At 35.3% G+C, this 27,236-nt stretch overlaps 1 protein-coding gene across 3 annotated transcripts in view; it reads right to left on the reverse strand.

Moving 5' to 3' along the window:
- The window catches only part of CACNA2D1 (calcium voltage-gated channel auxiliary subunit alpha2delta 1), a 366,353-nt gene that overhangs the window by 106,909 nt on the left and 232,208 nt on the right, over window positions 1-27,236 (reverse strand). For all 3 annotated transcript variants that reach the window (XM_054631736.2, XM_077179149.1, XM_077179150.1), the window contains exon 7: window positions 5,938-6,069. In XM_054631736.2, coding sequence (XP_054487711.1) covers window positions 5,938-6,069 — 132 coding nt within the window. The remainder of the gene's footprint in view (window positions 1-5,937; window positions 6,070-27,236) is intronic.

Consider the following 27,236-nt stretch of genomic DNA (forward strand, 5'->3'; position numbering starts at 1 on the left):
TCAGTTTTTTGACCAGAAGTGTTTTGTACATGAAAACTTGTGTTTTATATGCCATGCAGCATATATATGACATGCAGCATAGCACAAAATAATCCAGGTGTCTCTGAGAACATAAAGTCTCCTGGAACAAAACTGAAGAACTTTGCAGTATTTAAGAAAGAAAACAGCATTCAGTGCTGTCCATTGGGAAAAGCTGCCAGCACATGCTGTCCCTTCAGTCCCACCATGGGGCTGTCTGAAGGATTCCAATGAAACTCTGACTTACCCTGTTTGATAACATTGATACATCTTTAAGCTGAGGGAGCTGATGAACTTACAAATCACATGTGTATGTGTACATGATTGGGGCATGATCGTGGTTCTTACTCAAAGTAAGAATTCTTCTCTAATACAGGTCATACAGGTAAGGACAAATGAAGAGGACAGGGATGTGTGTCTAGGTGATGTGGGAAGAGAAGGGTGTGGAGCTGCAGGTTGGACTCTGCTTTCTCCTCTGTGCAAGAACTCCAACAAAAAGACTCCACAAAGACAACAGGAAGAAGTCGCAGATCTATGCAGAAGCTTGGGAGACTGGAAGACATATCTTTTGCCAGAAATATCATATTATGAACACAAGTTTTCAGCTGAACTTCCCACAGGCCCTTGCTAAATTTTCAAATTTATTTTTGTTATGAATTGACTCAAATTTTCAGATCTTGACCAAGCGTGGCACATCCTCACCTTCCGACCTTTGGTCACTGCAGACCAAATACTGTCCCAATGTTCCTAGGTTCAGCATTTCCTCATAAAAGATGCTGAATCTACTCATGCATCATCATGCCACTGTTATGGATATTTGTAACCCAACAGCTGAAATCTGAAACTATCAGTACTATCAGTCTCCCTATCAGTATTACCCTCTCTAGTACAACCTTTGGGAAAATTATTATTTAGTGTACTTCCCCAAGAGAGCTGAGTCAGTGCTGCTGATCAAACAGCTTTTTACTAAACATTCATCTAAATCAGGAATGTGTTTTCATTTGAGTAATCCTATGCAACCAATTTTTCTTAAGTAGATTTATTACTGTAGCTAGAAAGCCTCCTGTATCATATTTAACTACAAATAAATGTCTGCGGTCTGCAGTCCAAAACAAAGCAAAACAAAAATACCCCAAAAAGACCAAACAAAATGAACAAAGGGAGAGATGGTATCTGGTAAAAGGCACATAAATACAAAGTTGTTTTTAAAGTTTGTTTAATTAGTAATTACTACAGTGGAAATAATACGCCTCCCACTGCAGTATTTTAATGAAACATTGATTAACAATTATAATCCTAATTATGCCTATAATTAAAAAGAATTTAATGACTAAAAGAGGAACTGGTTACCTTATACCTACACTTCCAAGTAGTCCACTGAAAAAATGTTATTAAATTCTTCTTTTAGATAGCTGCTTTCTAAAACCTAGCATTCAAATTACCTGGATAGATGCCTCACAAAATTTAAGTAACTTAATATCTATCAAATCATATTAAACTACTTTAATTAAATTAATTTATTTTTGAGCAACAGATTAGTCCAGTGCTCTGTGGTTAATTATAAATTAAATCTGAAACCTGATCTATATTAAAATACCATTCTGTCCACACAGCACCAACAAAACACTACATGTGCAAGCCCACAGATGATGGATTCAATATTTATAAAAAAAACCAGAAAAAGTCTCAATTGGATTGGAATGAATTGCTAATGTCAATGATCATGATAAATCACTGCCAGATTACTGTTTTATTTCAAAAATCAAAAAATACTGAAACCCTCTGTCTGGACTAGAATCAGTCAAGAGTCCTCTTAAAATGACATCTTAAAAGCCAATACATGGTTCTGGAATTAGACTTATAAAGTCAAATAGTTAGGCAGGTAGATGTACATCTACTGCTACTAAGGAGAAAGCAATTCAACATTTATAATAATTTGGGCTCTCTTGCCCTATCACAGAGAATCCAACTTTTGAACTTAGTTACAGTTTTGCCTAAGAAACTCCTCTGGTTTTGTTTACTGTTTTCATAATACTGAATTTCAGTAGTGTTTATGTAAAAGAGTCCCACAAAATACATTTCAACTTCCTTCCACAGCACTTTTGAAAACTGGCCCTGACTCTTGAGTTATACATTAATGATGGAAAACTGTCTGCTTGCAGGAAAAAGGCTGGGAATTTCTAGTATTTTTAAATAAGATTAAATTTATTTAAATTTAAGTTATCTAAAATTATTAAAGTTATCATACCTTTTTTTTTAAATTTCAAGGAATTGAAAATTTTATGAGTCTCTTCACTTGTTATAACAATTTGGCATATTTTAACTGTAGTTAAGAATCATTAAATGTAAAAAAGAAAAAGAAATTACAAAATATCCAAATTTTGTGCAACTGTTTATTCTATATTAAACTGGCCTCTGGCCTCTCTGCCCTTGAGGGAGGTGACAGCTCCTCCCAGTTTAGTGTCTCTGGAAAACTTACTTGGTATTCCTTTGAGTCCAGTTGTTTAAACATTCCCTAACTCAACCCTCCTCCACTGGGAACAAGGTGTCCTTATTCCAGAATTTCCTTTTGCTTGTAAAGGCCTGTGATTACTGAAGGTTGGTCTTACAATGGATGAAAGACTAATTAGTGATTTGTGCCTTTAAACATATGAATGAGCATATATTAAATCCTTCTTAAAAGTTTCATGGACTTTTATTTTTTTTTATTTTTGAGGCCTTTTATTAAATTGCTGTTTACTTTTGAGTTCTTCAGAGCTCATAAAGTAGCTAATAAAAATCTCAAAATTGCTCTTGGCGTCCTCTATCAAAATGGATGATTGCCAGTAGAGTAACAGAGCTTAGCATTTCTCTTCAAAAATATGCTGCCATTGAAACTGCTGAGAATATTGATAGCAATGTGAGAGAATGAAATGGTTAATGGCCTAAACATGCTAAAATCCTCTAAGAATCCTTGCACAGCTGCAAAGGCTCTCCATCCCTGCCCACCAAAGCCCATCCCTCCCCAAATAGGGCTGCTCACTGGAACTGGGACTGCAGCAGGAACTTGGGGTAAAATAAAGGTGACAGGATGGTCTCATCAGCCCAGGTCTGGGGAGAAGAATGTACCCATGAGTGATGGGGGAAAACTGGGGTGCTGGTGGCTCAAACATTGATAGTTTGCACATTCTTCCTTCTCACAGGGCTGCTCACAAAAAGATCCCTTCATGCTGTTGGTTACTAGGTGGAAAGGACAGCCCAAGGGCAAAAGTGATGTACCCCTTGCTCATGACTCAAAGCAGTGGGACAATATCAGATAAAAAACATTAATACACAAAAAACTCTGTTTGAAAACACCCTTTGTAGCTTAGAGGTACTGAACTTTTTTTTAACATGGGAAGAAAGACTGGGTGAATATGTTCCAGATAATAATGAACAGACTTATCTATGGATTTTAATTTTGGGTTTTGATATTTCCAAATTCTTTCAAAAATATCATCACTATGGAAAAATTCATCATTTTGAAACAGGCATTCCAAGGGCCAATATAATGAAGCAATTTTTTACAATTTATAATATAATTTTCAAAATGCAAGTGTGAAAAGCATCCACTTCAGCATATGAAACCTAAATTAATTTTTAGAACATCTGTTGTGTCAGCAAACTGAGAAAAAGTTTACAGCAAGAGAGGAATGGAGAGCCTTGCACAAAGACCTATTATACAAATCTAAAATGTAAAAGGCTTTCCATTTTGAGCTACAATGGGAAGCAGATGCACAAAACAGATATAACCTGCAGAGTATAAGACTACTCTACACTGTGTATGTATGTCCAGCATTTAAAAACTGGAGAATCACTTAGGAATTTATGAAGTTATATTCTGACAGAATTGGAGAGCTGCTAAATACTTAGCTGTGGAATAAATAGCAGGTGTGAGTATCTGGGCTTTACACTAAATTTAAAATTGTGTTTAGGTGAAGTATATACAAGTAACATTTGCACCTGCAAAACAGAGAAAAGCTTCTTCCATTTTATACAGGTGTTCTAAGAAAGAATACATAGAGATTTTGAGGCTTCTATATTGTGTTGGTGAACTACTGGAGTAGACAGGTTAGCTAGATTTAAGAATCTAGTTTTAAATATATGGGATTTATTTTCAAGTGAAATATTTCCTAGAGATTCGCTGAGAGATATTTTTAAGAAACATTATTTTTCTGTACTAAAAAAACATCAAATAGTAAGCCATTGCAAGTGCTGGCCCCACACATGAGGATAGATCCCAAAAGCATTGGAAGAGTTGGAAAACAAAATAAATAATAAATTTGCATTTTCAATATTTTTTTTTCCTGCAACATCTCCCTGTATTTATTTCAAGATCATCCAGCATGACAAAACAAACAGGATTCAAGTGCTATGAAATATTCTTCCTGTAAACTAGCCTGAGGCAGTTTCTCTGCCTGTGCTAGCACTTGTGCTAATGATACAATAACAGCTTCAGAATAATCCCCTTCGCCCTCAGAAACACAAACAATCTTGTATAAACAGAAGAGAAAGGTTCTCAAAATTCCTCCTCAGGCAGTTGTAGGCATGAGTCAACATGCTTCACACAACACACTGTTGTGTGTGTAGTGGACACATTATTCAGGCATTGGTAGGAGCATCATTTAACAACAGCAGTAGCAGCAGCACAGGTCTTGCCATAAAACAAGGCTTTCCTTTACACAGCAAACAGCAAAAATCAAATTCAGGCTACTCATTATCTAAATTCAGTAAAATATACATCTATTTAATATAATTAGTGTGATCAAGTGATGAGATTCTTTGGTGAAACAAATGCTGGTTGAAGTAATCAAGTTGAATTGACCTTGGCTCTAATAGCAAAGATGTACCTGTCAAGGGTTGTGGATTCTGAGAGACATGAACATAGCATGGTGTACTCACATTTTCACTGATGCTAAACATGACTATATGTCTACTTTCTACGTCACTATCTTAAAAACTAGACAAGTACAAAAATCTCACTTGTAAATATTCAAGTGATTAGTTACACAAGATATAGAAAATAATAGAAAAAATAAACACTTCTGCTTTTCAAATGACATAATCTTCTGTTCTTCTTACTTAAAAAATAATACTAATTATGTATTTCACTCCCAGTTCCTTCCCCCTCATGTTAGCTTTATGCCAGAATTATTTCACAGTCCTTGAGTGTGTAATTCTGATATAAAGAAACAGTGCCTATGTAAAAAAGCAATTTTTAGTTATATTTCACTGCTCGTAGATAATTGAGAATATTTTCAATGCAATATTCAGCACAGGACAGTTGTTTAGCGTGGAAACCCAGAGAATCAGGAATATTTCTCTCTCTGCTCTGGGGTGCCCTGACCCCCAGGGGAGCACTGACTTTGACCCTCATTCATGGAGAAAGTTTCCTTGACTTCAAGACAGAATAGAATCCACAAAAGTGTGAAATAGGTTATAGAGAGTAGTGCAGGTGTATCACTTGGTGAGAAATTTAGGTTTTGGGATTTTTAGTATGTTGAGGATGGAAGCAAGATGGAGGGCACAGGGTGTCATCCTGGGTTTCTTCTTCATGCTTCTACTTCGTCCTTCTTCTTGGGTTTGGGTGGCATTTTGTAATTGGGCATTAAAGTCTCCATTGCAGCTCATTGGGATCAGTTATTGGGTTAAAAGGGAAAACAATCTAGGTGTCAGTTCTTAATTGGATAGTTCAGTCTTACAAGACCTTGTAACAAGAGATTTTTGCCCATTTTGTGCCTTCTAATGAAAGGCTGCTGAACTCACAGTAGTGAGACTGCTTTACTGATAAGAAATAACAAACACTTGAGTCCAAACATTAATTACTGTCTCCACTGCCTTCAATCCAGACCCAGAAAAACCAACAACTGGTACCCCCACAGTCTAGGACAGTTCAGTTACCTGGGTAATACCTTGCCAGGCCAGTGGCACTGCCAAAAACCTGCCATAATAACGTGGGGTCCTCTTCCCGGTTCCGCTTGAACACATCGTCCAGCGCTGCCGTCCAGTTCAGCTCATTTAACACGATCGTTGCTGTCAAAGACAAAACAAATCTGTTATTAGAACATCCCATCCTAACACAGGAAGCAACAGCTACAAAAAGGAAGCTGGAATATTAAGAAAGTGATGAGATTCAATGTAACTGATCCAGAAATTAAATTTTAAGAAACACACTTCTTTTCCATGGGCATTTTCTTTAAATTGCTCACACTTTCTTCTTATTGTTGCAGTATTTGCATGCCATGATCCTGGGTTTATTTGCACAGACAATTGTCACCCTGTTCTTCTAGGCCTTCTGATGTTTACATTTTTGTAATGGAGTTTCTCACGTACTTTTCATGTAAATAATGATTGTTTTGCATTCCTTTCTGGAGGAGAAGAGAATTGATGGACTATTTGTTTGAGCAGTGTGGTAGGAGAGGTGGCAATTTCATCCTCCAATCCAGAGTCACTTTCGGAATTCTATAAACGTTGAGGTCTGCAAATAATCGTGCCCATTTTTGCCTTGGACATCTCAGCATGTGAGTGTCGCTCATTTTGTGCTGTATTTTTAAAAAATATTGTCTGCCACATTACTTCTTTTCTGAGATGTTACTCTAATTGCACTTCCCAGCCACAGAGAAGACTGTTTACAGAAAAATGCTGGCTAATTACAGTGTACTGCAATAAGAATGAGTAGAATGACATCAACAAAAGTTGGTATAATATAAATGTAACAGAGATGTCCCTTTCAAAATGGATTATATGGGAAAAAGACACTGATGATTATTGCTACTATTAAGGTGGGGCTGCATGAACAGTAGTGCTCATTAGCACAGACTAAAAAGTTTTTAATGGTCATAGATCTGGGCTCTGACAGTAAGGACAGCAAAGTGAATGTTAACATTTATGATTTGGGTCAATTAACTTAAAATACAAGAAAAGTTACATTTCAGCTAAACACTATGTTGCCAGTTACACAGAAACTTCATAAAGTTCTCCTGTACCAATACTTGCTTTAATCAATCAAATAGTTTATATCATGAAACCAATATGGAATATTTTAACATGTTCTATACCTTCTTGAGAAAGACCTATATTGGGAAACTTTGAAATTGAACATTAGGTGATCAACACTGCTGCACTAAAGAATCAATGGACTAGGCTCAGTAATCAATGAAATTGCATTGTGAAACAAAACATCTTATGATAAATCATGCTTTTCACCTCAATCAGTTGTAAGTATTTCATTAATTCTCCTCCCTCCCCCACCACCAATTTTAGGTAATTTCAAATGCATTCTTATTTTTGAAAGCAAAGGCTTTTTGATGGTTTAGTCACTAATTCTTTCTTTTGTGTTGCATACTGGGATTGTAAGCAATATTTCTTAAATTTAAGCACCTATATCAGAGAGCCAAGAGTAGAAAGCAACCTAGAGGAAAAAAAAACCTTTGAAAAAATCTAAAGATGTAGGTATAAATCCAATGGAAACTGTCACTTGTCATAGAGATCCTGTTTACATTATGGTATTGCACACAGGAAAGGAAATTCATCTTTTGCAAATGGGCAAGTCAAGCTGAAATAAAACCAATTCACATTTAAGGAACCTGAATGGAATTACAGAGCAAAATTTGATATGTAGGTCCACATTCTAAACCCCTGCTACAATGAAAAAAAAAAGATAAAAATAAGGATGGATTGAGAGTTAACAGCCATTACAACCCATTTCCAGAGTAAGGCACTTAAAAGGTACTAGAGAAATGAGATCACAACATTAAATTTTACAAGCTTGTTTTTATAAGGTTAAGGAGAAAATTGCTACACCATATATTTTGCAGAAAGGTTTATCTGTTTTTTTTTTCAGAGGAGTTTTAAGATATTACTCTCTCAAGGGTTAGCTTTCTGAAGAAATATCAAATTAAATTTCCAACTCTTGAGATTTCCTCTAAGTGATAAGCTTGTATTATATACCTCTCTTTTTGTCAAGTGGATAATTATAAATAAATATATGTTTATGTAAAGAAGAAAAATTCCCTGAGGCACCATGAGATGTTATTTATAATTTTTAAATGGTTACTGTTCAATTATGTCTTAGATCCTGTTTGACCTGCAGTGCAATTAAAGATATGTACAGACTCTCTAAACTTGACTTTGTCTCAAATCTGGCTTCCAGAAGTGGCTCCATTAAGTCATTAGAAGCTCTGTAACTTAGGTAGACAAGATATTTTCAGCTTGATTTTGTTTCTTTTCATGCTACTGCTTCGTATTTGGAGGGACAGGTACCAATGTCTTCACTCTTGAGACCAGAGAGGGGACTCAAGGAGAAAACAGGGAGCTGTGCCAGGGAAGGTTTAGGCTGGGTATCAGGGAAAGGTTCTTCATCCAGAGGGTGGCTGAGCACTGGAACAGGCTCCCCAGGGATGTGAGTACAGCCCCAAGCCTGACAGAGCTCAAGAAGCATCTGGACAATTCTCTAGAGGAACACGGGTCCTGGAGCCAGGAGCTGTACTTAGTGATCCTGACGTGTCCCTTCCCACTTAGTATATTTTATGATTCTAGGATTGCAATATAACCCAAAAATGTATTGCAAATAGTTACATCTGTACACACATAGCTCTGCACATACACAATCATATATATGCAAATATATATCTCAAATGAACATATACTAAAAAAAGGCTACACATAGAAAAAATACCTAAATACTGAAGTGCCAAATCTAAAAACTAGAACTGATAATTTTTGCACTTTATTAGACTTGTTGAGATTAGGCTATAAAGAAAGAGATAAGGATTACTAGATCTTGTGTGCAATTTTAGGGAAATGGTGTTTATAGGGAAATGGTGTTTTACAGTGAGATTTAAGAGTTTTATGATATTATTTATGTCCCACTTTCCCCTTCCTCCTCCTCCTCTATAACTTTAACTTTCTCCTGGAGATAAATAATAAAACAGCCTAGAGAAAAATCCAAGAGTCTTCAGCAAGGGGAAAAGACCAAAACCCTCAAATGGCCCAAGACATGAAGCTGGAATTAAAAAAAAAAAATAATATGGAACTCAAGAAAAGTAACAAGAACAGAGTATCTTAACAAAAGGAAACTGTAATAAATCTGGGAAAAGGCTACTATCAGTTTGCAATATATTCCTATTCTGCAATATTGCAGATATTCCTGCACCCCAGAAATTCACAGTTAAATGGCCCAAGTCTCATTTCTGTAATAAACAATAACACATGACAGGCTCAACATATATCACCTTCTTCTTAATTCATTTTCTCATTATGACAAAAAAATGTGTTTGGAACAGAAACAGAGTTTATTTGGTGGGACTGATACTCAAATAAATGATTATATGATCATTAAAATAATTCCTGGAGTGGTTTGTTATTTTCGTTTTTTGGTTGGTTTGTTGGATGGGTTTTTTCATTCTGTCTAGAAGTATACTTGATATAGAATGCACCCACAACTGTGTTAACTAATCCAGTAGTCAGTAAATGAGGAAAAGGGTGCTGGGTATTTTAGTTTGAATAGTTTATTTTTCTAAGTGTTTTTCCACAGCTTCTATTAAAGTTTTCCTTCTGCTAAAGCATACACCCTGAACTTAAAATAAAATGAGCTGTAAATCAAGTTCTCTATTCTTTCCCTTTGTATTTTTTGGAATGCAATATCACTGGTAATAGACAACTTCAAACCAATACCTCTGAGTTCTGGTTTAAAGCCTACAGCAATGGATTTGAAACTTTCCAAAAGAAAAGCAAGCAAACCCAGTCCTAATCAGCAAAAAAAACCTATCCTTCCAATCATTCCTTATAAAATATCCTGATTCTCAATTGACACATAAAAATCAAAGCTGTGGTACTTTCACCAGCTCATAGTAGAGAACATAGCACCTGTCAGAATACCCTGATTGGAGAGACAGTTTGTATTGACCTCACAGAGGCAGTGTAAATTTATTTTCTGTTTGGAAAAAAATGCATTTTACTAAAATAAAATGTTTAGAGGTGTTACAGTCACACTTCTGTATATCTACTTGCCTTTCTTTGAATTAACTTACATACAGGAAAGAGCTCGTGACTGATAATTGACAGAAAATCTAGTTGGAATAAACTCTCCAATAAGCTTATTTTCAGTTCTTCTAAAAGAAGTCTTTGAAGATTACTACTTCAGAGTACATCAGCTGCTACCTTTCACATGCTACAAGCAAGATGAAAAAATAAAATTCATCATCACACAATATGAAAGATCATTCTTTGTGGCTAATGTCACTGAAGTCCATCCATCTTTTCATTTTTTCCTTCTTCTTTATGATATGAGGTTTAGGGGCCTTGACAAGGAATGAATTCAATTTTCCCCTACAAATGCAATCAATAAAAAATAGGGAGCACTGCTGTACCTTCTTTAAAAGAACTGAAACACACTTCTGATGATTTATTCAATGTGGAGGCTCTGGCCTGCATACAAGACAGGGAACAACTTGATTTGAAAAGCCTGAGAGCTATTTCCTATCTCTGAAAATATGTGAGCTGCTGTTCCCTGATGTGGCAGCTAACACAGACAGGGGGGAGAAGAGAAGGGAGCTCCTCAGCAATTCATTAATCTTCTTTTAATGTCTGGAATGCGTTACCCTTCCATACCATGCTTAATGAAGTTGACCAATTGATTTCTTCAAAGATAACACTAAGTAGTAATTGTTGTGATTTAAATATATATTTTCAATCAGTTATGGTATCCAAAAGTGGGCAAAGGGGGACAATACTTTTGCAAGTGCATATTTTTGCATATGTGTGCAGACAGAGATGCTTCCATCTGTAGCCATGCTCATCTGATAACAGAGAAACTCTACTGAAGGTATAAACTAGTTTTTTTATGACTTGTGTGTTTCACCAATCTTTTAAAATATTATATTCCTTAATGTTTATGTTAAAATAGACAGAATTTTAATCACTCTCCACTGCCACTGGAAAGTTGCACTTCTGTCTTCTCTTACATGGGACTAGGAAGGAATAGACATTTTATTTCAAGGTACTTTTAAAATGGAGTTTTGCACTGGCTTATCCATACGTGTGTCTTTATTATGCATATACATCTATATACCCACAAACACATGAATTCTCTACATAACTCCCAAATATAATTTGAAGAACTGTTCTAGTAGTAACTTGAACTTCAACCCTTTGAATTTAGATGTGTGTTATAAGTCAGCTTCTTCTCTCTTGCAATAGCAAAAAGGCCAAAGCAAGGAAAAGATTCATAGTGGCTTCAAAATGAACGTTTTCTCCAGGGTAAATGGCCCTTTGAGTGGCATTAGAAACCCGAATTTAGACATTTATGCTTTTTATACAAAACCATAGGAAAGAGTCCAACTCCAAACAGTCATCCAAAGAAACTTTACAGCTGATTAGAAAACAGGTGAAGGAGAGTAATGGCAAAATTTCTAGAGATAAGGAAACTGGGTACTATTCACCCTCTCTTTTAGACTCCCAAATTTTATCAGAACAATTTTATACAAATGCCAAGGCAATGTATCCTTTTCACTCAAAGCAAGGGAGAAAAAGCAAAAATAGGTCTTTGAATTGAACAAACAACCCTTGTTATAGAGTGGGATTTCCAACTGGACAGGTCATTATACAATGCTCTTATAGATCTTGTACATATTACACTTCTTCAAATTTGCTACAAAATCTTACTTTGAATGAAGCATTTCCATATCCCAACATATCATAATTTAAAATTACTGGATAATCAGAACTGTTTGGATAATATGCATTTAATAGTGAATAAAACCAAAGTATTAAAATACATTTTTTTAATAAATGGAGCAATTATTGAATCAAATAATTTCAAGTTCTATAGATATTTTACACTCACAATTAAAGCATAAATGATAAAATGTCATGTACTTTTTTTTAAATTAACAACTTCTCCATGCCTCATTAGATATTTGACATTATGTCTCAGACATTTCTATAAATAATTCCATTAAGAAGTCACTGAAGTCTAGAATACTGTTGTGTCTGTGCCAAATCAAGTAAATTAATTGGCAATACTATATGTTGTCTGCTGCCTGGCTTTGCTGCCATATACTGATAGCCAGAGAAGCACAGTAAAATCTTATTAAAATAAGCGACAGCCAGGAGAGGGAAATGAGAATAAAAATGTCAAGAACAGAAGATGGAATTAGGCTTCTATTATAATTCAACAAAAAAGAGTTCATACAATGCAGAGACACAGATTCTTTAGTACACAATTTGTTTATCTCCACAAAACACAACAGACACCCATGTTCTAAACTGCACCCCATGCTGGAAACAGCATATGTGCATCTTACACATTGTTGCCTTGCTTCCTCTTATCTCAAAATATGCCAGGATGTATTTCAGAATGGAATAATACCCAGTGTCAACCACATAGTTCTGTAAGGTTATTCTGGGAAGATGGCAAGACAAAATGTGTCAAAAATACTGTTCATTAGAGTGGTTCTAGAGGACTTTTCAGATTTTGTAGAGATATGCACAGTCTGAGAACCTGAAAACCCCTTATTATTATTTTACTATTATAAAAATAATAATACTATTCACTGTTAGTCTTACAGAATACTTGAAAGTAGAGTCATTATTTGGAAATAATTCTTTAAAAAAATCCAAAAAACCCTAAAAACAAACAACCAGAAAAATTACAAAGAGATAAATATGATGTATTTTAATGGAAATATAAGGGATTAATTATCAAAAAAATACACACATCTTTCATATATTAACTCTGCTCTTCCTTCATTTGCTCTAATTTTTTGTTAGCATTTCAAAGGATATCCTAGTGACATTGAAATTAAAGTAAGTACAGAGATATGCTTGATCTTTAATGAAGACTTTTCTCTCAAAAAAAATTAATTAGGTGTTAACAAAACCAAATAAAACCAATCAAAAGACTCTCTGAAAATGCTGTTCTAGAATAATTTATTAAGTTCTGTGATCATTCTGCCACAGTACCACCACTTCAATAACTTTTAGAGCACCTTAAAAGATCAGTACATCCCAAGCAAAAGTTGGCTTAAGTGAGAAGGAAAAGAACTAGGAACAGACAAACTCATGCAAAAATGATCTTTTACTTCATGCTTTCTGCATTTTTAAAACTATTTTGCTGTTTTCCATCATATTTTGTTTTAATTGCAGTCTGGAAAGAGTTAATTCAGAACTGATGCCATCCTGTCTGTTTTTTTGCAGATCACCTCCTAAAAAAGTTTTTACAGTTTTTCTTACAACATGAATAACATCCACCAACATCTCCTTCTTTCCTCTCCCCAGCCATGGAATACTGGAAAGCACACATATCTCCAGCAAAACCAGAGATGTGGTAGTACAATAAATAAAGACCACTCATCATATTGCTTGGGATTCTGTAAGTTTGTTTCATCCATCATGACAAGGACATGAACTGCAAGTGGACACAATGCTGAAAATGGCCACTAAGATGGGCTGGGAAGAACAGAAAATCCGTCCTCTGAAAATAGACAGAGGTTCAGTGATGCAGCATAAAAAATGAGTCAGAAAGGAAGCCCACCCTCAAAAATGGTATGTAAGAGTAAGGGTAGAAATGGCACAGCAAAGGGGTAGAAAGTACTCAAGAATAAATTAGAAAAGGCAGTTAGAAGGTCGCTTTTATAGCAGAATGTCCTAAAATGGTCTTTTGCTATGAGATACCAGCAAGCAGCCCAGATCTTTTAAGACTGAGCTTGATCACTTTATTAAAGGAATGACATGAACTAGCTAGATTAAGAATTGGATTTGGCAAGCAAAAAGCTGCCCTACTCTGATATGTCACCCTTTGTTACAAATAAAGAAAATGTCTGTTTAGAAGCTTAAATTTAGTTACCACAAAAATGCACTTTTATGAAGCATTAATGGCAGAGCAAGAATTGGAAGTAAAACCACTTATCCATCTCTAATTAATGAATATAAAATGCTTGCAAATAAACTATGGATATCTATATTGACTTCACGTATATTTCTAAATAGAGTATATACATATGCATGTTGTCTATATTATAAAATATTAAAATAAATTATTAATAATTTTTGTACTGTAAAAATCATTTTCTTATATATGTAATAAATGGAGAACACATATTTTAAGAAATATTAAAGTAATACAGAGGATTTGGTAATGGATTCTAATCTAATCCCCATATATGTGAAATATTAATGAGTAGCAGACTGGTTTATTTTATTTAAAATATATCTCTGGCACCAGAAATCTAAGACACACCAAATGTGAGGGGAATATAGTGCTCAAGCAGGAAACATGAGAAAAATGATGATGAGGCAAGGTCTGTTTCATCACCTGAGCTGGTAAAGATGTGACAGCTCCTGCTTCTCATCAATATTCCAATCAGCTCATGGATGAGTCTTGTGAATTAAAAACAATGAAATTTCTACAGGCATTGTTTTTTGCTGTTTTTCTTCTTGTTTTTGGTCATAGGCTGGTCCAAAGAGAAAGCAGACTGATATTTTCTGAAATTCAGCTACCCCTCTCTCTAACAGATGAAAATGTTTACCATATGCAATTGCATGATGAGTTCTCAGAATATAAAAACAAAACAGAAATTGTTATTCTTGGCTCTAGCATCATCATAGGTACTGTACCTTGACTGCTAAGTAATTATGGTTTGATGCTGTTCCCCAGATGATGTAGAGGGAGCAAGAATAAAACTCCTCTCAAAGATTATGGGGCTATAGAGTACCAGAAAGTTGAAAGCTTGCTGCCTGCAGAAACAAGGAGCTTCTTGCTCTGAAGACATTCCTATTCCTTGCTATAAAGCCTTTCCCTGTCCCTTTGCAAAAGGAAAACCATATAAAATTCTTTTCTTCTATAGAGCTTACACTATGTGGAAGGACACACAGGTTCCCAGTCCTGTTCTTCTGAGATGCCAAGCTGTGTTCCAGTGAATCCTGGCCTCCCTGAAGTTAATGACAAAAAATTTACTGCCTAGGGAACTGATTTTATCCCCCATCTTCAGGACACTGTAACCCTGCAGTGTTCAGCCACTCTCTTTGTACATAGTATTTTGTCAGTCTGATCCAATAAGCAGATGACAATATTAGGAGCTGGGGCTTGTTGCTTTAGATGTTCTAAAAAAAATTTAAAAAAATCTTATAAATCACTTCATAAGAATCCGAACGCCTTTGAAATAATAAAAAAACCAAAAACTCAAAAGGATCTTTGAGAACACAGTAAAATTAAGCTTCTTTGTAGTTGTTTTTGTCTGCTTCCATGTCATGGGTACTCTCATGAGTATATATTCATCTGAATTTTCTCTATTTGCTGCTTTAATCACTCAGTATAGAAGTTCTTTGTTCTACAATGTCCAGACCAAAAAAAAAAAAAAATTAAAAATTAAAAACTTGCTTACTAAGGTCTCCTTGTTTTTAATTTACTTTGTCAATATAAAACCACAGGACAAGGCAGTAAAATCGCAGAAAACTGGAATGGGATGAAGAAAGACATCTTATCTAACATCTACTTTACTGTTTAAGAGGAAATTTTATCTTGTTATAAGTACCTACCCTAATGGCCTAAAGTGTACTACATTTTAATTACTTTAGCCTCCCATACTTAACTAAGGCACATAATCTTTCCTGAATGAGTAAATACTGCATAAACAGAGCTTTTAAAATGAGAGAAGCTGCTGAGTTTGAGGTTTCTAAAGGCTTCTGTATGGATTGTTTCCAATACTAGGGAGCAAACAATGTGCTAAGGAAATAAAGACACAGCTGGAGCAATGGCTATGGAGTGAAAACATGCATATGGAAACAAATTAGTCAAGAATATATTATTAAAAAAACCATGAAGTCATACAGTATTTTAAGCAGTTATTTTCAACTGAAGTCAGGGGGTAAGGATACAGAATGTCATATTTCCCAGGATAAAGGAGGAGGCTATAAAAATATGAATCTGGATTTAAAATAAAGTGTAGGATTCATATGACATAGTGAAATAAACCAAACTTCAGATTCATTTTTTCAGGCATTTCTTCACATGTTTAACTTTCATATTTGATGAATGAAAGAAGCAAAACTGAATGCCAGCAGCTCAGCACCTGCTAAATCCCACTGTGCTCTGACATTCTGCAACAATTCAGGTTGTACTCCAGGGAAATAATGGCCCAATCTGCTAACAACCCATTGCAGCAATAGTTTCAAAAATGGAAGAAGAAAAAACAATTTTTTTTTTTTCAAATCACTTTCAGGAAAACAAACAAACAAGCAAAAAAACCCAAAAACCAAAAGAACCAATGAAGCAAAAGAAAGCTTCTTGTAAGAAACTCATTATTTTGCTTTTCTAACAGCACCTTGGTTTCATAGGCTTCACCTTTATTCATGGAAGGGCAATGGAATCAGCTATGCATATTGAAAAAGTTGCCGCTGGGATTACAATTTTCATATAGAGGATTTGGAGATTTTATTTTCTGCTGGATCTGCCCTGTGCTGTAGCCTGAATGTCCACTAACAGCAGATGTGGGCAGGGGCACTGTGAGAGTGCATCTTCTCTTTGGCTGCACCACAGGAACATCCAGCTGCCTCCCTCTGAGCAGTGTCAGCTGCAGTAACTGGGGCCAAAATGTTTTCTTACCAAGGGCATTTCTGATCTGAGCTTCAATAGTACCATGGGCAGATCCAGCTCTCATAAAGCAAGAGTTGTCAAATAAATCAGGTAGCTGAGAGTGAGAACAACTTGATTTCCAATGGCAAAGAAGTTCACAGTCAACTGGCAACACTTCATACTCTAGAGTCATTCTGTCTCATGCACACTGTCACATCACAATTTGCAGTTATCTGTAGCAGCAGACGTATTTGGAACATAAAAATATCTCCTATTATAACTGCAAGGAGAGTGCACTCAACTTACTAAACAAGATGGCCTGAGCATGATAAAAAAGCACCCAAATATGTATTTTTATAGACATACAAACAAACTCGAGCACATTTAACAATGAACTTCTTATCTGAAAACCAACTGCTTCCTTGATACAAATATTCTGTCGGAATAATGGTCAGCTTACCACCTGTGGCAAGTGGATACATTTTCACTAAAGCCACTGCTATTTTATTCCAGTGTGTAACATGAAAATGAGATGTAGTTTTTTTTATTTTTTTTATTTTTGATCTTCAGGCTTCCTATAATTGGCAGAATGTAAAAAGAAGAAAAAAACCCCAAAAACAAACAAAAAAACCCCTCCAAATAATCCCCAAATTATTTCTTTTGAAATCAAGAAATAAAAAATATTAAATGTCAAAAATACTTCTTTTCATTAAAATAAGATATACATATTTTTTTCAGGAAAAAAAAATATTCCTTCAGTTATCTACAAGAGAAAGACAAAAAACTGGCAAAATAAAAATGTTCTGAATAACAAGCTCCTGCAAGCTTGCTTCAGGGACAACATTTAAAGAAACATTGTAGGACTAGCCAAAGACAATCTTTCTTGCAAAATGAGATTTCAGGTGCATGACCTGGTGAGTAATCATTGGGTATCTATCCCTTGTCTCCCTTCTTGACAGCTTATGCCACAGCAAAGCATAAAATACTGTCAAAGGCATCCGGTTCACACTTAGTGACAACATCCAACAAACTGAAAAAGCAGACAAGTTATCCATCATCTGCTGAGGAGAGTATAACCCCTAAGGCAAGGCAATGCAAGAGACAAATGCTGCAGCTCTGCAATTTGTCACAATTAATTAGTTCATTATTAATGTACAATGATTCCATTTTGTTAAGTATGATCTAATCAAATAAATAGAAATCTTTCATGTCCTGAAAATTTTAAAATGAGAATTAAGACTCAACGTATTAAGATGAACATGAGCTGGGGATTCATCATGAGGGAAGAACTCAATCAGCAGCAAAACAGAATTTCTAGCAGAGTTCTGCAATTCCCTTCAATTCCCTACTGTCCTCCCAGTTTTGGGAAAGTAAAAACAACTACTCAACATCCCTGTGCCTCTGACCTCTCTTCCCCTGTTATCAGGGAAGATCAAATGAAGAACTAGTTTTGAAAACTGAGGGAAACTTTACTGACTACAAATGGAAGAGCACAAGGAAAAGTGGTGCAAGAATGAACCTGGTGCAGAAATGAAGAGCCATTCTCATGAAAAATCAGCTGAACAGGTGTGTTCTGTGAAGATATGTACTGAGATACCAAAAAAAAAAATAAAATCATTTTTGGGAGATCTATAATTAGAAGGAAAAAATGCAAAGCTTTGAGAAAGTAAGTCAAGAATAATACTTATGAGACAACCAGAAAGGGTTTCATAAAATTACTTAAAAAATTAGCTCTGATTATTCTGAAAGAAAACAGGAAATAAAACAGTAACTCCATACAATCAACTAAAACTGAGCTACTTGCAGAGGTGCACAAAGAAAATCTTTAAAAAAATTATGTATTTTGTACTATTTTCAATTGTCAATCAAGCAAAGACATATAAAAATTTACCTTAAAAGCATAGCTACATAATTTGCAGTTAAATAAATTTTAAATGCTCAAGGTCATCTGGATTATATATTAAATAATTTTGTAAATACATGGTAAAGATATGTGTACCTATACATATAATATATGTTTTCAAAAGCAGTCAGTAAGCAGTTCAATGTATGGATGAGACAAAAATTAGTTCTTACCCTGGAGTGGGAAGAAGCTGAGATAAATAACTACTTAATTTTGCCTCAGGTTGTGTTCAGCCCTACTCTAGGCTTTCATCAGCCATTCCAGCAATTTATATTTTGCTCATGATCTTGCTTCATCTGCCTAGAGCTTTCAGTGTTTGCATCTATCCTTCAGTGCTAAGGATAAAATAAAATACAAACTACAAAAAAAACCCAAAAAACACCAAACCAAACTATAAAACTGGAATGTTTGCTTGTTGTCTCTGAAAAAATGCAAAAAACCATGCAAATCATTTTACTTTTTTAGAATTTTTGGGTTTGAAATCAGGACATAATTCAGCATTCCATCCAGTGGCTAAATTCACTGATTTAATTAGCATTGTGTTACCCTAAATATTGCAAAAAATGAATTCTTCAGTGGGATCTCCTAGTTAAAACTGAATCAGCAGATATATCAGCAACATAAAAATACAAATTTAGTGATGTGAGTAATCTCCCTAATATTAATGCATGTGGAATGCTAGGTGGGAGGGTTTTCTCTCCAATATGAGTAGCAAAACTGCACACTAACACTTTCAGCCACTATGCCAGCATTGCTAGCCTGTAATTATTTGTTAGGTCTTCAGAGTATATTTAACATAAAAACAGGCCAAAGTTCTAATGCAGAAACACTGGTTTCTCTTCTTTAGACTGCTACATAATCATGGAATCATGGAATGGTTTGTGTTGGATGGGGTTTATTCAGTTCCTCCGGTTTCAAATTCCTGCCATGGGCAGAGGCACCTTCCACTGGACCAGCTTGCTCAAAGCCCCATCCAACCTGGCCTTGGACACTTTCCAGGGATGGGACATGATGGGACAATGCTCATCTGCCTCATGGCTCAGTTTAGTGACTTCATGGTGACCCCCAGCTCTGGAACACTCAGACAATATTTCTGTCTTTTGAAAGTTTAACTGCCACAGTGCATGAAAAATGCTAATGGATCATTCATGAGAGACCATGAATCAAGTAATTTATCTGAGCAAGTGGCAAAGAAATCTCAGCACTGCGACAATTCTAATCTTCAAGGATAAAAGATGAATTTAGCTCAGTGACAATCAGTCCCTTATTGAGAGTTCAACAGATTTAACTGTATTACCTTGTTTTCCTTTCTCTGTATTTCTGCCTGCACATATTAGTGATATTTGAATTATTTTCAGTTGTCAATACTAGTGTTAAGAAGTCAAACCAACTTTCAGAGAAGTGAGCTTGAAATGTGAACAGCAAATAAATGACTTATCAATGCCATAAAGAACTGACACACTTCTGTGGAAAGGGGCTGTGTCATTGGAGTTATTGCTCCAAAAACCCCAACTAACAGCCCCTCTCCAAATACGAGAGTGATATGCATTTTCTAACAGGAAATTTCTAGATCCTTGCCAAAAAAAAAAAAAAAAAAACCCCTTACAAAAGCCTCTGATGCAGCAGATCACATGGTAGAAGAAAGGCACACATTCAGTTTAGTCAATATTGTCTTGTGATTTTATTAATATGGAACATCTTAATTTTCTTCCACTCTACTGAAACAAAAGGTCCAGAATACTTTCTCTTATGCTTCCCACTCTAGTGAGTACTATCAAACAGTGTAGTCTTGCAAGACAAAGGATTCAATTATTTATAAACAACACAACTGAAAGAATTGTCTAAGATTTTTAACTCTCAAGCTGTGCCTTCATCTTTGAAGACTCTCAAAACCCATCTTGGCTTGAAGCTTAGCCCAGAATTTCTTGAACAGCAGATGTGACTTTCTGTAATAATGTCATTTAAAAAAAAAAAAAAAGTATAAGGCACTGAAAAGGGATGATATGGAGAAGAAGAATGTGGATCTTCCCCTTCCAAGGATGCATACAATATTCTTTAAAACTTTATACCAAAATACTTCCTTCACTTCCCTTGCACCTTACTGTGACTTGCAATAATTTAAAAAAGCTATTCAAGAAAGGAGAACAAAACATCTGCCACAAGGTGACCAAATAACAGCAGATTTCAATGAGTAACTTAAATTAAAATCATAATAAAAGAAACATGTACATTAAGATACCATTATTCTTATTTACATGATCACATGCCCTAATCTTTCCAATGCAATGATCTCTATTTTACTTATTTTGCATATTCCCATATTATTCTTGAAAGAACCCTATTTTAATTTTTTTTTGTGTCATTGCATTGTATTTTTTTATGTATTGATCATGTGCATTCAGCAATCCTTCATTTATGGGTCAGATTTCATTTGTCCCTGATTTATATTCATCTTATTCTAGCAAAAGGCTTTCACTTCTCTTGTCAGTTCCTGTTGAATGTTTTTGTATTGATCTTTTCAAAGTAACTGTTTTCCAATTCTGTATCATTTTCACGGGTATCATGTTCATTTCTACATTGAAGTCATCATTTTGATTTTCCACTACTTTTTTCCACACTATAGCCTTCCTGCTGCTAAAAGCATTTTACACAGTTGATTTTGACATCATTGTTATAACCTCTCAGGAGGACAATCCAAAAACCTGATGATGACTTTGTTCAGTGTCTCTAACAGTGCTGAATTCTGAATGCTCTTAGATAATACCTTTCTACCTTCACACCAAACACTCTCCCTTGCTTCCAGTTAACACACTGATTTGGATGAGAGGGAAAATGAGCTAAAATTCACTGTAGTGTAACCTTGTCACACAGACACACACACACATCTGACACACAGAGTTGCACATCTTTTTTATGGTACAAGCAGGCTAACTGGCTTTTTTTACTTATTCATGAAGCCTTTACACAAGGAAAAGTTTCCACAAAGGTCAGGAAATACATCTCCAAAAATAATTGATGCTGCTTCCCAAGGATTTCATCCCCACATCACTTCCATCTACCTCAGTGAAACACATTCTTCTTGTGGCCTGAAAATGCTGATTCTGACTGGTTTCCAGATCTGAGCCTTAAATCTTCTCAATTCCACTTCAGACTAAAACAATTAAAAACTGTAGCCGTGCACAGCACATGTGCAAGCAGCACTGTGGGTGTAAGAAGGATGGAGCAGGTGCCACCCTCTCTGGGTTATGACCATTTTGGTGACACCTTTGAGGGATAGTAAAAAAATTTCAGCCTGGCTAGATATTATTACTGCAAAACTCTTTTTTTTTGGCCATGTAATAAATGTCAAACAACAAAAAATAATGACTGGCATTTAGAGGTTGCTACAGTGGAGAAGCTCTAGCCTAAGACACAACTGCTGGTTTCACCACTGTTTTCTCAATAAAGTAAATACATCACCAAATTTTCTGCAAGTGAATACTGAAAGACTGCATCAGGGTTTCATAATAACTGTATCACAGAGTCCAACATTTTAAAACAAGTCTCTCTATGCATTTACTGAAAGGCAAATAATTCATTTTTTATCTAAAAAAACACAAAAGAACACACATTTTCTATCAACAAATTTGACCTCAAATTGTTTAATTCTCAGAGTTTGACTCTTAGTAGCACACAGCATCTTGAGATGAATGCTTGAGTAACAATCAGAATAACAGATCAGAAACACAAAATTAGCAGAAGTGAACTAAAAGAAAGAATTTAATAAAATTGGAATACTAAAGAAACAAGCAGGCAATTGTTCCAGGTCACATGAAATCTCAAAACAGCAGAACATTAGGGAGAAATTAATTTTCTAGAATAACAAATTTCAGTCCTGCTAATAGTCAAAAATGCCTTCCTTCAGCCAGAAGATATCTCTATAAACAGAGCCAATCCCACAATTAATCTTATCAATTAATGAAATACATTTTTCCCCTAAAAGTATATATTAAAAAACTATAGAAAGTAATTATTCACAACGAAAAAATCAGTAGTTACTGGGCTAAGTTAAAAACATATCTAAAAGAGAAGAGGCACAGAGAAAGCCACCCTGATTTAAGAGTTAAATAGTTCCATTCACCATGATTGGTGACATAAATGCAAAATTTCTAAATAATTTTATTTCATACACTATAAAATGACAATACAGCAAATTTTCTTTATTTCTCATAAAAATTAATCTCGCTGTAAAGTTATTGGGACAATTGGTTCCAATCCCCAAAGCAGCCACCCATTTGTACTTCTCTGGCTGCATGTTGCAACTTAAATTGACATTATACAGTAACATGAGGCTTAGGTGCAGGAATGTATCTGTATCCGCACAGGCACATCAGGAGCGGAGCTTTTCATGGGAAACATAATAATGCTGCTACTTCAATCACCACTCTTTGAGAATATAATCAGAAATTTATCAAAAGGAGAAAAACTGATCAAAGACCAACAAAAAAAGAAAAAAAAAGTGACTAGGCCTAATGGGATCGAGAAGATGCTTTTTATTTTATTTCTTCTTTTAAAAAAAGGTGATAAATAGACCAGTGTACAAATTTTAAGCTGCTTTTATTCCTAATGGAGCACTGTTTTCATGTTTGAAGGTACATTGCACTGACTTGACATATTAGCAAGCACTCTGTGTGGTTCAAATGGTCCATTTATACTGGAACCTGAAAACATTCATTTCCCTGCTGAAGCTAGTACCAGAAGAGTATTTGAGCCAATTTTCTGCTTACTTGCAGTGAACATGCTATTTATTACAACATGGCTGTCATTGCTGTTACATACACATTAAAGCACAAAAGGCAGTTTCTGTTCTTTCAGAAGTTTCAATTGCTGGTGCTTCTAAGCCACAGCATTTCCAGTAACTTGAAGTGGAGTTTTCTACATAAACAATCTGTGCACATCTGTCCAGAAAATAAAACAAGGAATCACCTCTTGTAACAACTGCGTACATTCGCAGAATTTCGATTACCAAAAACTCAAGTGGTTTTCTTCTGAATTTGTTTCTGATTGAAGCCAGCTACATATGTGCAATCTATATTAGGTATATATATGTGATATAATGTGTGCAGGAGGTATAACACCTGGCTGAGAAAACCAATCTTTAGATTGGAAATGTCAGTGAGAGCAGCGGTCAACATCAGGCTGGAATCAGAGGTGTGATGGAAGGAAGGAAGAATGGGACTGGACATGAAGCTGCTTGTACTAGAGCAGCTAAATCAAAAAACTGTGTGGAGCACTGGCAATCAGTAAAAGAAATGAATTACAAAACCAAGCAGAGAAAGACCAGCAAGTGAAAAAGCAAGAGTATAAATCTGATGTCTTCGAAGATACAAAGGAAAAACAAGCAGCAGCAAATGAAAGAAAGTGGAGAAAAATGGACAGTTAATTCAAAATGGGTGGATGATACTGTAATTCCTCTAATACTGCCCAAGACAGCACTTCTTTCAGTATTTGAGAGAGATGTCAGGATGATATATGTATATATTTAGTTGAAAGAATGGGAGAGAGAATTCTGGAAAAATCACACTAACATCACTAAAAGTCTTTGGAAAACTGTACTAAGGAAAATAGGCTTATTTTAAGTTCCACAAATCAGATAGGGTTCCTGTCTCCTGGAAACTAAAATATATAAAATTGGAGAAGACCCTAACAACAGCAAGACAGAGATTACTGACAGTTTTTCATGCTGGAATAAATGATTAAGCTTTGACCTCCTTCCCATTGATCTAAGGCAGGTGTCACAAGTGACAAAAGATGCTCAGAGAAGTGTAGGCTCAGGGAATCCTCAGAAAGCAAAAACAATGGCCCAGATAACAGAGTCATCAGAGTTTAGTGATGTCTGACCACAATAAGCACGAAAAACACGTGGGTGGGAAAAGACCTCAAGAGTTTACAAAAAATCACTGAGAAAAGCAGGGTCAAAGTCTAAACAATTTTTCAGCTAAAAGAGAAGAGATGTGAGACACTTTTGCACCACACTTCATGCAAAAACACAGAGAAGAAATTATATAAGGAATTATATGTTATATTATCAGTAGAGGATAAGTAATTGAATGTGGAGAACATGAAATATACATAAAATTATGATGAGTGCAAAAGAATATGAAGTTATAATGCAGCAGCATTATGTGACAAAACATTAAAATCTTTATTGATTTTTCCAATACTAATCCTATTCTGAATAGACAGAGCAAATATGGCTTCAAAAACCTATTGACACAGGGAAAAAAATAAAGGAATATTAAATACAAGGACATTAACCCTCATCAGGAAGCACCTGTCATTTCAGTAAACTGAAGATATATTAAGGATATATGCTAGCTTTGCTTTGAACTCTTTCCTGGGAGTCTTCCAGTAGCTACTGTTATAAAATTTTTTCTAAATAAACGGGTGATATTTTCCATTTCACATTTTGAACTTGCACACATACTGCTAGTGTGGGAATAAAAAGCTCCTAATCTCTCCTGCATTTTTTCCTGTGACAGACTTTAATGGTAGCACTGATTTTCTACTTAGTTCTTATGTTTACTACAAGTGGAAGGCAACAGGAATATAGTTTGTGACTTGTGTCTCACAGTCTCAAAGGTGTAGATAATTTTCAGGATGTGGATGTTTAACTGGACAACTGCTCCCCTTGGTGACATCAGCATGGGTGACAGAGAGCTAAGGCTGCAGGAAACTGGCCTTGATTTTGCATTCTGTCCCTTCCAGCAAAACATATGAATTATTTGTACATATATCCATCATTTTTTAATAGAAGCTTTAAATATTTGGTTTTTGAAGCAAGAAATCTAAGTTGTCACATCAAAGCCCTAATTAAGTATCACATTTTTAAGTATCAAAATGACTTAGCCATCAGAAATGATTGTGTGCTTGCTTCTACCTTCCTAGAAAAACTATTATAATAAAATGGAATTATTCTCCATTATCAATCTGTACCTTCATTCATAATAGCAATAATGAATTAATCTGAATGACCAAGTGATCAAAAATTATTGACCTAGTAGTAATGAAAAGCTGTGATGTAGAAAGAGTAGGAAAAAATTACTAGCATAAAGTGTTTGACATGTAAAGCTGTTTAAACAGTTTTAGGAGGGCACTACAATGTAGTTAAGTGTTTTGTCAACCATCCCAGTAACAATTATTTTTAGTAGGCAGTGAAATATATTGCCTTCAGGAAAATTCAAGCAGCTTTTTTTATTTTTAAATTGTAGGAAAACGCACCTTCTCCAAGTAGAACATGTAAAATAGTAAATATGCTCTTGTTAGAGAAAATTTGCAATACTAAATACTGTGCTTTATGCAGTGTAGTGTTTGGTTCAGCAATACTGTGCCTGATCAGAATTATATCCCAGAGCAAGGATTAGGTGTTTGCAATAATCCAGCTGATGAAAGATGACCCACCTCTGCTTACTGAGAATGAATTCTTCCTCCCAAAGAGAGCTACAGTTGTCCTTTAATGGTCATCAGTCTTTTCATTAACATCTTCCACAAAGCCAATCAAATCTCAGGATGATGTATTGCTTTATTCTGTGAAACTTACAGTCATGTGTGCCCTCTTGTCAATGCCATCTGGAACACTGCTTGCTGGTTTTCTGGTTGTTTTTAAGCAAACACCAAAACCAACCAACCTCACAAAAACCCATACCAAAATTAAACAAAAAATCATGGGAGATAATTTAAAAAGAAAAAAAAAAACAAAAACCAAACCCAGAGTTTGAAATTATGATGTGCTCTACTGGGTACCAAAGCATAGAAAGGAGAAAGAACAAAGCCATTGATATACATGCAGTTAAGTATACATGCAGCTTTATATGATATTAAATAACACACTGCCTGAGAAATGAGCAGGACTAAATTGCCTCTCTGTGTGTAAATTGATGCTTTAACACAATGCTTAGCCAGCACTTTGGCAGAGACAAGCTATCAGAAAGCAACTCTCCATATATACCTAACTAAATATCCTACATCTATTTTTCCCTACGGCGAGTGCAGTGGTGTTTAGTGCTCCCTGCCAAAGGTAGATTACCTTATTTCTAGAGTGGAGAGCAGACAGCTCCATTCAGTAGAAGGATTACTTTATTTTTATAGTGCAGAGTATGCATTCAGACAACTCAATTCAATAGATGGATTTGATATTCTGACCAGAGCTTGCCTTCTTTCAAATGTGTTTCAAAGGTGTTATCCTTATTTGCAAGCCCTCTCAGGACTCCCTAAAGAGAGATCAAACAATGCAGTTACTTGGCATAAGGAAGAAAATATTAGGGTGTGATCATTGTGCCAAAGGCTATTAAGTCAAGATAAAAATACTAGCTGGCAAATGCATTACAGCTGAAGTTTTCCTTTCTACTAGCAGCTCTATTTCCTACAGCAACTTATTTTTTGTTTTCTCCTTTTCAGAAACACATTCTCAACCACGGTAAATGAGGATGCAGAAACAGAAGACACAACACTGAGATAAATTAAAGTGTACTGCATAACAACCAAGGGAATGGTTAATCTTTATCATTAAATTCTGAAAGAAAGGGATTGTGAATTTACAGGAAGGATTTCTAACAACAGTAGCACAGTGCTTTTCAAATACAGGGCTTGCACTTAGGAAGAAACAGGAGGGAGTAGTGACACATATCAAGAGACCTGTAATGAATGCTGTTAGAGTGAAGGAGGCAAAAAAGAAAGATGAAGGGA

Source organism: Agelaius phoeniceus, chromosome 5 (assembly GCF_051311805.1).
Source record: "Agelaius phoeniceus isolate bAgePho1 chromosome 5, bAgePho1.hap1, whole genome shotgun sequence".
Lineage (NCBI taxonomy): Eukaryota > Metazoa > Chordata > Aves > Passeriformes > Icteridae > Agelaius > Agelaius phoeniceus.